The sequence below is a fragment of the Strix aluco genome, chromosome 13, assembly GCF_031877795.1.
Source record: "Strix aluco isolate bStrAlu1 chromosome 13, bStrAlu1.hap1, whole genome shotgun sequence".
NCBI classification, from domain to species: Eukaryota; Metazoa; Chordata; class Aves; order Strigiformes; family Strigidae; genus Strix; species Strix aluco.
Genome location: NC_133943.1, coordinates 7,684,593 through 7,697,984, shown reverse-complemented (window position 1 = coordinate 7,697,984; position 13,392 = coordinate 7,684,593). Strand labels below are relative to the sequence as shown.

The 13,392-nt window shown below is 46.9% G+C and overlaps 1 protein-coding gene across 1 annotated transcript in view; it reads right to left on the bottom strand.

Annotated features, from left to right (window-relative positions):
- The window catches only part of GRIA1 (glutamate ionotropic receptor AMPA type subunit 1), a 128,950-nt gene extending 118,057 nt beyond the window's left edge, over nt 1-10,893 (bottom strand). The window contains exons 1-2 of the mRNA XM_074838587.1: nt 10,656-10,893; nt 8,315-8,452 (exon numbers count right to left, since the gene is read on the bottom strand). Coding sequence (XP_074694688.1) covers nt 8,315-8,452; nt 10,656-10,737 — 220 coding nt within the window. The 5' untranslated portion in view covers nt 10,738-10,893. The remainder of the gene's footprint in view (nt 1-8,314; nt 8,453-10,655) is intronic.
- Nucleotides 10,894-13,392: the final 2,499 nt, after the last annotated feature.

The following is a 13,392-nucleotide window of genomic DNA, read 5'->3' as shown; positions in this document are numbered from 1 at the left end:
CTTCTCCCTGGCCACATGGTCCCATCTCAGGACCAACACACGGCCACCTGCTCACGTGCATCATGCAACAAGCCATATATAAGTGAGAGGTGCTCATCACGTAATAAGGATGCAAGGCGTCCTGCTGCACAAGGCTGATGGAGGGGAAAGCACAGTGGCATGTTGGGACTGTCACAGCAGCAAGAGAGCTGCAGGCTGTGTTAAATACGCTGGAAGTTTGCAATAACCGTCCCATGCGGGGGATTCCCTGCCCTAAGCAGAGGTTTGGCTCTGTGGCAGTTGCAGGAGGAGAGGGAGGCCAGGAGTGAGTGGAGCTACAGTGCTAGCCAGATGGAAGACACCAGCAGGCTCTAGCTCATATTCGGGCAGAAGGAGACAGAGCCCTCAGAAAGCAAAACCTCCCCTGGTTCAGCTAAGGGCTGGAAACAGAGACAAGGGAAAACTCCAGCTACAGCATGTCCACAGTCTTGCTAGAGCTGCTGCCTGTCCCCTTTTCCATGCCAGGTCTCCAAGTGCTGCTCCTGACCCAGCACTCCATCCTCCGTCCGTGTGTACTCTCTGCTGGACTCCGCTTGCCCATGCTCTCCCCACGAGCTCCCAATGCTTGCTGGTAATTTTTTCTTCTCTCACCTGCCAGAATAGCAACACCCTCCTCTTTCTCACGGACGGCGTGAAATGGGGTGTGGGTGTTGCGTGGAAGGAAAGCTAACAAGGCTCAGGGCACTCAGGGGATATCGGCAGGCCCATGGGAGAAAAACTACATCTGAATCAGTGCAGTCACTGATGTCTTTTGCTCTGGAAGCTTACTGCTAGCAAAGATCAAAGCAAAGTGTTTGGGAGGGCAGGGAGGTGAGAAACAGCTCTCCCTTTCTTGTGAGATCCTTCCGTGCTGCATCCAGATTACCTACAATGGCTTCTGTACCTCTCCTCCAATCTCTCAGCCCTCAACCTTTCATCTCCCTCCCACTTCATCTCCACTAGCATAGTTACAGGACCTCACTTATTAAATCCATGCCAAGACTCCTATAGCATATAAAGCAATGCAAACACATATGCTACATACACACAAGAATCCTGCCATCAGTTGTATGTTACATCTCAATCTTAGACATCAGTTGTTTTCTTTTGCACTCCTCCACTCTGCCAAAAACAAATAAAATCAGAGAATGAAAAGACCCTCTTGAAGAAGCCAAAATATGGCAATTTGTAGCTGTTACTTGCCTCTTCATTGCCTCTCACTGATACTTCCTCAAGGGATCAATCAGTCCTGCAATGCACAAGGATGTCTCCTCCTGAACTGCAACCCTGGACGAGGGTTGGCAAGGGTGTGGTTTGCAGAGAATGTGGAAAATGACTGATACATTAATAAAAAGAATCAATATTGCTGGGGGTGGGGGGTGTGTTCTTTTACGTTGTGTTGTGGTGGGTTTTTTTAAGAATGCCCCAGAGGGAACAAGTGGGTCTGGCTGCTAAAGGGCAGCTTGAGAAAATCAACCAGAGACTCGTTACTGTGTAAGCTAATGAGCGATCAGTTCAGCAGGTGAGCAGGGAACAGTTTCTGCCGGGTAGCACGCTGTTATTATTCTAATAATTCAGTATTTTAATTTTTTTTTTTTTCTGGGATGATGGTGGATTGCTAATGGCTCAGTTCGGCCCTTCTTCTGCATCTTGCCTAATACCTGACCTCCTCAGAAGTCCTTGTAACCTCCCAGAGCATATCCCATGCTCTACCAGATGGCACTTCTCACAGGGAAGAACGTTACCCTGCTTCAGTCCTACGGAACTAAAAGCAGAGAATTAAACCCCCATCTCTCTTTAAAGGAATGCAGTTGAAAGAAATGCATCTTTGTCTTCAGACTTGTGTTAATACTGCACCCTGGAGAATCTGGATCTGCAGAATATTAAAGTCTCCCTGACTTATTCCCTCTTTAAGGAGCATGTTGATTTTGTGTTTGCTCTGAGCTCCACGTGTCACTGAAGCTAACCGGGACTGTTTCCATTTCTAGTGACAGAGAGATGTTGTCTTTGGGGCTGTAACCCTATTAAGGAAAATGGAAACGTATATATCTAAAATTCCCACTAGAGTTTTGGAAAGGAACAGCGTGCTTCCCCACGCTGTCTTCCTTGCAGCCACATGAAGATTTCCACTCTCACCTTGCTAATATACCAAAAAATAGAGCCTGTGTGTTTCTGGCTCAGTAGGACCCCTATCACATAAAAAAGCTTTATTTTTAGAGAAGAAAGGATAAGCTGTGAGTGAAAACTGTGACTGTCACACAATGGACACGTCTGGCCTCTGCTGCTCAGGGTTTCTCAAATCCCTTCTCCGCCTGCTGCAGAGCCCAAATTTTACCTCTTCAGTCTCTTTTTTACTTGTCACCAATGAGTATTTGGGATCCTTTCCAGATGAGCAGAGAGATTTGCAGGCGTGAAATTCCCCTTATTCCTCCTCTGATTTTTCCTAATTGCGTCATATCAGCTTTTCTCCTCAGGCACCGCTCCCACAGCCCAGTATAAAGAATTAAATGCATAAAAATAGTCATGCAAAGAATACGTGCCCCCCATGCCCTTTGGAGAGAAATGGACACAGAAGACTGGGGGAAACCCGTTCCTGATGCCTGACATGTGCTGCCAGCCTCTCGGCAGGGCTGCCTTTGCCAGATGATAGTGGAGCCCCGTCAGTGTCCCTGTTGATGATATTGGCCCACGTTCACCCAAGGCTCTCCATGGCCAGGTCTGTGAAGGTAGACAGACAACCTGTCCTGTCTTGGCAGCCGTAGCTGAGGAAATGGCTCAGCACTCATGTTTTAAATTCTTTTCTGTCTTGGGGAAAGCACATGGGACAAGCTCCCACCTTCTTCAGCAGCGGCTGTGACTGCCGAGCACCCAACGCCCACCCCGGAACCCCTGCAGAGACCTTGGAGACAGGAGGCTGGTGTCACCCACAGGAGCAGCTCCCTCCTGTTTGGCAGGATTTCGCCCATCAGCGCCCTCCTTAGGGTTGGACCTGACTCTGTAAGGTGCTGGCACCTCACTAAACAAACGTGCATTCACTAGAAAGCTACAGCCCTTCCTTGCCAGAAATTGAGCATCCTTAACCTCAATTTGATCTAACGTGAATTGATTCTCTGTGATTCATCTGCCTGCATCACATCTTTTCCTATTCCAAAATCTAAGGAGATGCATTTCCTTGTAGTACCTCTGTTGTATTAATCAGACTGCATCTGATCACTGAATCCATGTTTCTGTTGGCTTAACTCACATTAAATAGTCATAGCTAGCATCCTGAGCTCTGCAGAAAAAAAAAAAAAAATCCCGAAGCATTTACATGAGACTTCTGACACCGCAAAAATAAAAACAAGTCTACCAACACCACAACAATTACATACTATTACAAGACTGGGCTTATTTAGACTGTGGAAGTTTAATTATAAAAAATTGCAATTTAATTGATTGCTGCTGGAATAATTACAGCAACACCTTTCCAAGAAATGGCGACCATCGTATGTTTGTCAACAAAGAAGCTTCCTTTAAATTCAACACGCAATAATTGTTTAATTAAGCCAAATTTAGATCCTCGTTTGACAACATTCAAATGTTTGCCTATTCCTTCCTGTCTCTGAGAGGTAATTTGAGAGATAAAAAGCAATCTCCAGAAATACTCTATCTATATACATAAGTATCCAAGAAAAAGAAGAAAAAGAAGTACTTCATTTCATAGCTGATCTGGATCTAAGCTTGCTGCTATTGATAAGAACATAAGCACAGAGTGAGTGATCGCTACAAATCCCTCTCTAATTGGTGCTGGGAGGCCTTCATAAAATATGAACAGACTCCAAACTACATGTTCATTTTCTAATATGCAGAACAGATTCAACTGTTGATATTCTAGCAGCACCCAGAGCCCGTACTCAGTATGGACCCCACAGTAACTGTAGCTGTGCATACATGGAAGGAAAGGGATAAATGATTGTTTTTCAGCCTCTTTACAAGTTTTCTTGCAGCTGCAAAATCCCGCTGCTGTCCTGTGCAGACCTGTGCATTTCAGGTGTGCAGCCCCTGAATGTCCCTTCTCAGTAGCCCAACACCAAAGCACACAAAATCCGATGGCTGCATCAGCAAAGCTCCAGGGCTGCACTGAACAGAGGTTTTTTTCGTCGCTGGTCATCCCTGCGAAGTGGAGTGAGTTTTGCAGGGACAGATTTACCAAGCTGGTGACTCACCTTCTGCGAGTACCGCTCAACAGGGCATGTCCCCCAGGTCACGGCCAGGGACGTCTGCCGCTGAGCCACTGTCTTCCCCGGACAGCGAGAGCAACCACCACCATCTGCCTGACACTGCCAGGGCTCACCTGGGGACTCCAGCCAGAGTCTGAAAGCAGGAGGCTCTGCACCACAAATTAAATGAAGCTATGGAGCTGTAGCTGAAACCACTCGTATTCCCCAAGGAGCTGGGCTATGTGCAGGATGGGGATGTGCATTACATGTGCACGAATGGAGGCTGAGATGAAGAATAAAAGTATTACCAGCACAGGTTGTCTCAAGTAAGCAGCCTCTCATCCCTTTGCTGCCGACAGGACACGGTGCTCGTGTTCACTGCAGACTTCCCAGGGACGGGAATTTGCAACTCTCTCCTAAGCTTCAGACCTCGTGCGTCTTCACATCTGGCACAGAGCACCCCTCTTCCCACACCTCCCAGCTCAGACCTCACCACCAACCCTGCCGTGCTAGGTCTGCCCTGAGCACAGTCACGGCAAAACCCAGGCAGGCAGAGTTTGCTAGCGACTGTGTTGAGGCTGTAAAGCTCTTTTCCAAACATGGCTGAAGACAGAACCTGTGAACATGTCCTTAAAGATGATCAAAAGGGTTTGCTCTGCTACGTCACTAGGCAAACCTTTCAGCTACACCACACCATCATTTTACCCTTTACAGTCACCTGGCACTGCTATATACTTCGGCTGAAGGAAGGACTCTAAATTCACCTTCCCCATAAACAATTGCCTTGGCCTTTGAAGAAACAGCACAAAAATATAAAGTCTCCTAACCTTTAGTTAAGAACCCTTAAATTGACAGGTGTGTATTTTCATACCAGTAAGCCACACCACGTACTCAGGTGCAAAGACAGAGCACGTTCATTACCATCTATCCTGTGGGGTGGAATGAATTCAGGAAGATATTTCAGTTATTGAAATGTGCCCGTGTTTCAGTGATGCAACATTAGCATCAACCACACACATGAAATACGAAGTTGCTGCATGTTGTATCTACTACCTATTTTTGCTTTCTTAATGATTACGGTTTGCTTAAAATCATAATCTACTGACGTGTTATGCACAGGGACCACAGGACCCTGTAGATCGACGGTGCCCCACACAGAGGTATTCACAATCACTGAGTAACAATAGAAAAGTCCACAATTGGAAACATCAGAAATGCAAAAGTTGTTGCTGGGCTGTCACAGCAGCAGCCCAGCACAACAGCAGCCTCCTGGTATTTTACAGGTTTATCACTTTCATGGGTATTATTGTTACCAATTTACGACCGTCACTAGCACATCATTAACGGCTCCCTACCACTGTCACCTGTGCACAAATGGGTGCATCTCATACTGTAAATTCACCCACTGTCACACGAAAGCTTGCTCATCCTAACTGGTAAGCAGATATATGTCAGGCAGAGGTGTCACAGTTGATGCTGAGATACATTTTGCATACGATCTCCTTAGACAGGGTGCTGTCATTTTGCTGCAGTTCATCCCGCCACTTCATCATCGCCCTGCAAGCTGCCCAACAAGGCTTTTTACTTCTGCCATCACCACTGATTCTTAATATATATTCTGTATTTTGAACGATGCTACTTCAGGCACTTGCCATAAGGACTACATTTAGCACATGAGGCTGGATCCTAGCACGAGGCAGGACTTGCCATGGGGCTGGGACCTACTAGTCTTCCTCAGATGTCCTACTGGAGATCCCGATAGGAGCAGCACCAGGTTTACAGGGTCCAAACACCCTTGACTTAACCATCAGAGAAACAGGTAGTGCCAATGACAAGGAAATGCTGTGTTCTCTATCTCCATGGGAACAAAAACTGGTACTTTTAACTGAGCCAGTATCATGGCCAGTCTTTTCTCAGAAGATAAGGACCACTGCGTGGGCAGGGTTTTTACTCTCTGTAAATAAACAGATCTTTCTGCTGATATCTAGTCTTGGCAACCAGGAAGGGAATTTGCTGGAAGATGAGGAAAGATAATTCCTGTCAAAAGTTTCACTCCAGCCCTAGAGTACTAAAACCAGGTCTCCTATCAGCCTGGGTTTTTTGGGTTGTTTTTTTTTCCCCCTAGGGTACATGGAATAACACCTTCTTTTTGTGCTTACAAAACAAATGCTGCCTTCCATAGCCTGGAATAACTTAGGAAATTTTTAATTATAAGAAAAGGAAAATGAGGACAAGTGAAGTTGGACTGTGAGGAGTGCTCTGCTGGTCTGATCTAGGACAACGTGCCCTACATAGAGCTCAAATATAACATCCTTTGGGAGGTTGTCTTGCTTCCATTCAGATTTGTGAGACCACCCCCGCCCCCGTGGTACTAATGACAGATTTCTGAAGCATCACTAGTATCGTGGTCTTGCTATCAACGTTAATGCTGTAAACAAAACCATTAGTGGCAGGCAAAGAGAGGGAGGGAAAACTATGTGCAGATGGAGAATTTATTCTATTGATATTCTTGCAGTTTCTGCTTTCTTCCTGCTATCAGCACTGAAATAGCTCATCCCCAGCCACAGTCAGCAACTCTACCCCAGGTGGGTGATGCTTTCCCTTGATAGATACAAGGTCTGTCTTTTTTCTTCTATTTGTCTAGTTTTCCTGCCAAGGAAGTGCCATTGGATTTCACTGAAATAGTTGCTCTACCTTGATGGAAACCTTGTAGTTGGCAAGTAGAGGGATATTAAGAAAAATAGAAAATCTTTAGATGTGTCATTAGACACTCCAATGAAAGTGTGGCCAAATTGTTACTTCTCTCTCCTGTGTCATACCAGCCAGGAAATTCCTGCAATCTTGTATTTGCAAACCTTTCAAGAGAAAAAAAAAAATCACATTTTTTTTTTTCTTTTCTTCAAAGAGCCTTATTAATTCCCCTCCTGTACATTCCTGGTTCTTTTTGCAAGAAAGCATTTTTCCCTTCTGTGTATTTCTTAGCAGAAAGAACAGTTTGTGTCCACCTCAACGCCACTCTCCACATGACTAAACTGCCAAGAGGATGTTTCGGTGAATCAAAAGGATACTACGGACATGAGCCAACAACAATCCACCAGGCTCTGCAAAGGGAAGGGTTCCTCCAGTCCCTCCTGACAGTCCTCATACACACACACAGGCTCAGAGAGTGAAAGCAGTGTCTGACACCGAGTTGAACCGAGAAATTCTTAGTGCATCGCATCCCGGCAGCGCGAGCCCCTCGTGCACAGCACCGCGCCGCTCGCTCCAAGGGAAGCAAATGCTGCAACAGCCCCTAATGCAACCCCAGGGCTGTTTTATGGGTTTTGTTCTCCTCCGGTTCCCTCCTGGTTTTGTTTGTTGCTGTTAATCTCGGCATTACCTGGCAAGCCAGTTTTTCTTTTTCCAACTATATCATATAAGAACAGCAGAGTTAATGTGCTGTGCTTTAGCAGGATACAGATACACACCCCAGCATCGACTTTGCGGTGCGAATTCAGTCTTTAATACTTGTTTTTAAAGCCATTGATTTCGCTGGTTCTTGAAACTAGAACTCTCTTACATCTCTGCATTATTAGGCATGCCCCTTACTGTGGATCTGGACTCCACTTGCACCAAGCTGCTGTTTTCTGCTAGGTCTTTCTTAAATTACAAGGACAGATGGCTAAACTGGGGCTGAAGAAGAAGCTGTTCACACTAAACAGAGACTTCTGTACACCCGGTGGGTGGAAAGGGGTGTCTCTGTTGTACATCACGGCTATAGGAAATATGGGAATGAAACCTCAACATAATGAGTTGGGCAGAGGTTAGAGAAACAAGAGGAAATTAATTGTTGGGGGTTTTATACTGTTTTGGAAGCAATGAAAGAGAAAATGCAAGACATGCTGAATAACTGCAGCACTACCTCACCCCTATGTCTTAGCACAAACCAAAATGATTCAGAAATTGTTTGCCCATGTGTTTGGGGTTTTCTTGCATGGAACCTAAAGGCAAGCTGCAAGCTTTTGAGCAAGATGTCCCATATGTCTGACACAAAAAAACCCCCAGTCAAGAATAAAGAAACCAAAGTAAGAGAAAGTACGGCAAACGCCGCTACTTACAGGTGTATGTCATTTCAAAGCTGTCACTAATGTTCACAATGTCGATCTGGGGAAGGAGCTTAGGGGGTTCCGTGAGCTGAGACAACGCAAACCTAAAAGCCGCATGTTCCTGGGACTGTTGATTAGGAAATAACCCCCCTGGGGAGAAAAAAAGAACAACAAGAAGAAAGGTCTTAAACACACCCGTATTAGCAACCTCTTCAGTCCAAAATACCCCTGTGAGTAGAGGCTACAGCTCCCCAGCCCAGGGAGTGCCTCAACACTCAGAAACCCTCCAGCACGCAAGACCTGGGGGCCTTCGTGCCCACTGTGGACAGGCTGGGAGCAGAAAACCTTTCTAGCTTGTGCATTATGTAACACCTGGATCACATATAGGAGCCCTGATGCATCCCTGGGCCTGGCAGCCTGTGGGGTCAGGGTGAACCACAGGGTTTGGCTCAACCTCCTCACCCCCCATAACTTTAAGGAAGAGAAATAGAAGCACTGTCAATGTTGCCTTTATAAAGGAGGAATCAGAGTCTTTTTTCCTCCTCCCCTCACTTGTAATTAGGCTCAGTTTAAACCATGCTGACTAAGAGGAGGCGTTTGCTCTAGAAGGGGTGCAGGGGTTCCCCCACTCTATGGGACTCTGGGGTATGGGGCAGACTGGCTGAGCCAGCCTGGCCCAACGAGTGCAGCACTGGGTGGATGGGAACAGGGCTGCGAGAGCCAGAGCAACGTGGGACCCATGGCCAAACAACTGCTGCTACTGGAAGTTTGCTGCATGGAAAAACCCTAAATTTAACAGGTGACAGTGGCCAGACTCAAAGAGGGAAGGAAATCAAAAGCTTGAGCCTCAAAGGGATCGATCTGAGCAGAAGTACAGACAAGCCCCAAACCAGAGGATGACATAAATAGGACAGGAACTGGGACCAGGCTGGACCCAGGCTCAGAGCGTTTCTCTCCCCATAGACCTGCCGGGATAACCCGGCCCTAGGAAAAGTTTCCTGCTGCTCCCACAGCAGGAAACTTGGCTTGTGGCAGATCCCTTCACAGCCTCCAGAAAGATGGTATTAAATTCAGACTGTCTTGTAATTATTTGCATTTACAGAGAGCACTGTAATTGGAATTTTACGAGTAGGGAAAGAAAGCACTTAGCAATAAGGTAGAATGAAAATAAAGAACCAGAAACTATCAATGCCCACCCCTCCAGGGCAGATGGCTTGGGAAGAAATAAATGTGCAGAGACCTGCCATCAATGGCACTATGCACATCTTTAGTATAGAGGGCATCTCCTTGTTGTGTGGAAGGGGCTATTTGTGCATGAATATCCCCCCCCCACACACACACACACACCCGCCCCGTTCCTCCCACCCCCAGCCTAATCATGGGTGTCAGAGGAATAAGATGCTAGTAGCCGAGTGAAGCTCGGCTATATGTGTTTGTTGAAAGGGAAAAAATCTGTGATGTTGCACAAATTTGGGGTTAAAGGGAGGCAGGGAGGGATGCAGCAACAGCAATAAAAGCACCGATTGTGCAGCTGGAGTCAGGCAGGAGTTGCCTGAACTTGGTGGATTAGCAATTGATTGGCATTGTAAAGAGAAGGGAGGCGGGAAAGAAAACTGGCATGCAAGGGAAGAGAATTTTGGGGCTAGGTTACAAATCATCATCAATAAAGATCAATGGGAGAGTAATAATAAACCGGGGGGGGGGGGGGGGGGGGGGGGGAGGGAGGGAGAGGAGCACTGAGAAGTTACAGGAAGGGAGAAAGGAATCAAACAGGCACTGCTGGTGTGCAGGGGAAGCAAGTAGCATGAAATGAAAAGAGACTTCAATGGAAAATCTTCTTCCAATAGCTCTGCCCTTATTCTTTAGCAACAACAACAGAGAGCGCCTGTTTGTTACCTCTCGTCCCAGTTACCTACAGATGAGAGCATCCTCACTAAAACGTATAATGCAACCGCTGATTTTGCAAATGCAGCAACGCACAATGGCAGCCCAGGCATTTCTCAGAGCAAGAACCAGATATTTTTTTTTCGTGCTTCCTCCATTTCAGAGGCACTTTTCTCTCTCTATGTTGATGTGTGTGCAGGCATTTATTCCCAATCTTCCCCTCCCCCAAAGCCAAATTGTTACATCTCTGCTCTTGCAAAGCTGGTACCAACGCACAAATCCAGACCTCGCGGTTCAGCCCCTCGCGCTCGCTCTCTCTCTCTCTCTCTCACACACACACACACACGTATTTTGCTTTTCCAAGCAACTGAGCGGGTCAGTTTTCCCCTACCGCCCCCTCTCCACCCCTACCCCCCCCCCCCCTTGCCGGGGCACGGCACCCCCAAACGGCCCCGAGCTCTGCACTCACCTATCTGGATATTGTTGGGGAAATTGGCCCCTAACACCGCCCCTAGGAAACTGGTGCAGAAGAAGGCAAAAATGTGCTGCATATTCCCTTTTGCATTGGCGAAAAAGAAGCCCAGTTCCAAGCATAGATTTGATTTTTCCCCCGCTCTGCTCTCTTTAGCTGCCTCTCTCGCCTCCCCTCCGCTGCGCCTTCAGGGTTGCGCGTCTCCCTCGCTCGGAATCCAGCGCTGAGACTGCTGCTAAACACCGCCTGGCAGCAGGATTAACTGAGCCCCGTGAGAAAGAAAGAGAGCCCGCTCCTCATCCACATCCCTCCCCCGCCACACACAACACACACACGCACACGCCAGGCGCTTCCACCCAGCTCCTTCCCCTTCTCCCAGTTGGAGCTCAACAGCTGGGCACCGCATCCCCCGCCCCGCCTATTCCCCCCCGAGGGTCCTGGCTGGGGTCTCTAAGGGCAATTCCCACCTACCCCTAAATTCCCGGCTTTCCCCCTCAACTTCTCTTGGCAGGAGCTAGAGGAACCTGCAAATCAGTAGGTGGCAAACTCCTCTAGAGAAAGGGCTTAAACTCCACTGCCTCTGATCCAGCGCTTCCCAACCTGGGCTCTCACCCCTGGGTCCAGGGGTTGAACAGATCAGTCTCTACAGCCTGGCTCATTAGGATAACAAAGAGGGTCGTATCCTGCAAACGTGCCTCGGAAGGAAGGGTTTCAGAGCAACTGAGAAGAGATCCCGAAGGATGGAAAAAAGGACACCCCACCCCCCATCATCTTTCTCATTGATTTTTCCTGCCCACCGTTAACCTATGAGGCTTTTCACCCCTGCGTTTAATGTGGAGGAATCTGTGCTCACCAGCACCGTCAGATAGGAGAGGCTTCTGAAATTAGGTGGCTCTTTTAGCCTGGATCATTATAGGAGCTGTTTTGTGGCAGTTCTAGTGAGGTTGAAGCTTATTTGACCATAAGCAGCTTTGCTCAAAAACAAAAGAGGAAAAAAAAAATCAATAAAAGTAACAACGATAAAAAACAGCTCCTAGGCACAACCTGGGATTTAGAAATATTTGAGGAAGAATTGTTGTGAACACAGAGCCATAGCCATCTCAGAAAGGAGAGAAAATTCACCCCTTCCCCTCTGAAACACATAAAAGTCCCAAACCAAACTTGGGGCCTCTTGTACCAGAACCTGAATACCCATGTTCAAGCACAGAGATTCTGCCCTTACCATCTGCAGTCTTAATACAGAATCGGGGTGGGGGGGGGAATAGCAGAGAGGAAACAGAAAGAAAAAAGGGTGTTTGGGGCAGAGTTAAAAATAGGACTCAGATGCCCCGTGTCTTGGTTTGGTGTAGGGGGCCTTGCCCTGGTCCCCACTCCCCATCTCCAAAAGCACGTGGTTAAATTGGAAGAGCATCAGAGTGGTGACCAATGTTCAAAGGTCAGGAATTGCTCCCACATAAAGAAGAGTTGGGCAGACGAGGACTCTGCAGAGTGGGACAACTGAAATGGGATGTGACCAAAGCCTACAAAGTCTGCAGGAGCATGGAGACATTCCCTGTTGGCCACAGGGCTCAGGTCTGACATAACTTTATGGTGCAGGGACAACAGTACTCTTTATACCCTCAAGCATTTTATGAACAGAATAGTCTTGAAAACAGAGGTAATAGCATCTTTTTGTTGGCAGGTCCTCTACTTCCTCTGAAAGAGATTTACTATAGGTTTGCTTCCCCATACAGCCCTTCCTGCCAGCTGTGACATAGGCCGTGGGTAGAGGAGCATCACACATGGTCATGCATCTCCACAGCCAAATGTGACAATGGCTGAAAAATCATCCCTCATGTGGCTATGGGCAAAGGCTCTGGGTAAATAAGAATGGACCATGAACCTTATGCAGGCCTTCCTTTCATCTCTGCAAATAAGAGTTTGTGATCTTTAACTTCTTCCTAGACAGTTTTCTGGATTTCTCTGTGACTTCTGGGATGACAAAATGCTTAAAAACCCACATAAATTCCAGAGTAGGTGTAGGGTCTGGGCACCATACTCCAATACCTTTCATTGGAGAGGAGTTGGACTGATGCCTGCAACTTTGTGGCCTCTTACAAGGACAGTAAGTACAGTTACACTGCAAAAAACAGAGCCCAGAAGACTTGCATCTTCGTTTTTGCAAGCAATAAAACATCCTTCTAGGATGGATTCCTTTTTTCCCAAAACCACCCTTGACCAGGGCAATGACTCTCAGTGCCAGAGTCTGCAGGTTCATTAGAGCAATTGTTCGGGTACTCAGGAGTCAGTTACAGGCAGCCAAAAGATGCTCCTACTTTGTCTCACTGCCAGGGTGACTGGCATCCTAGAGTCATATTCAAGCACGACAAATTTACATCTGCTCTTGGATAGGTAGTACCTTCATCAGACTTCCATTTCACTCCTTGTATAATTTAAGCAATACTGATTTGAGGCTAAAATAACCTGCTGATAGGTTTTATGGGCTCTTGCTTTCCATCCAGAATTTAATAGAAACAGCTGCATTTATAATCTGAAGAAAGGCACTGAAGGGTAACCAGTGCAACAGAAGGATGCTAGCATATTTTCAAAACTCCCAAACAGCCTATCTGATAATAATAGTAGCCATAACAATAAAATATTGTAATAGCTCACAGAAAGCTTGCACAGTCGCATTAATTAATAACGTTACTTTTGTCTATAAACTTCTCAAAGTGCAGGTGGCTTAACAAGGAGA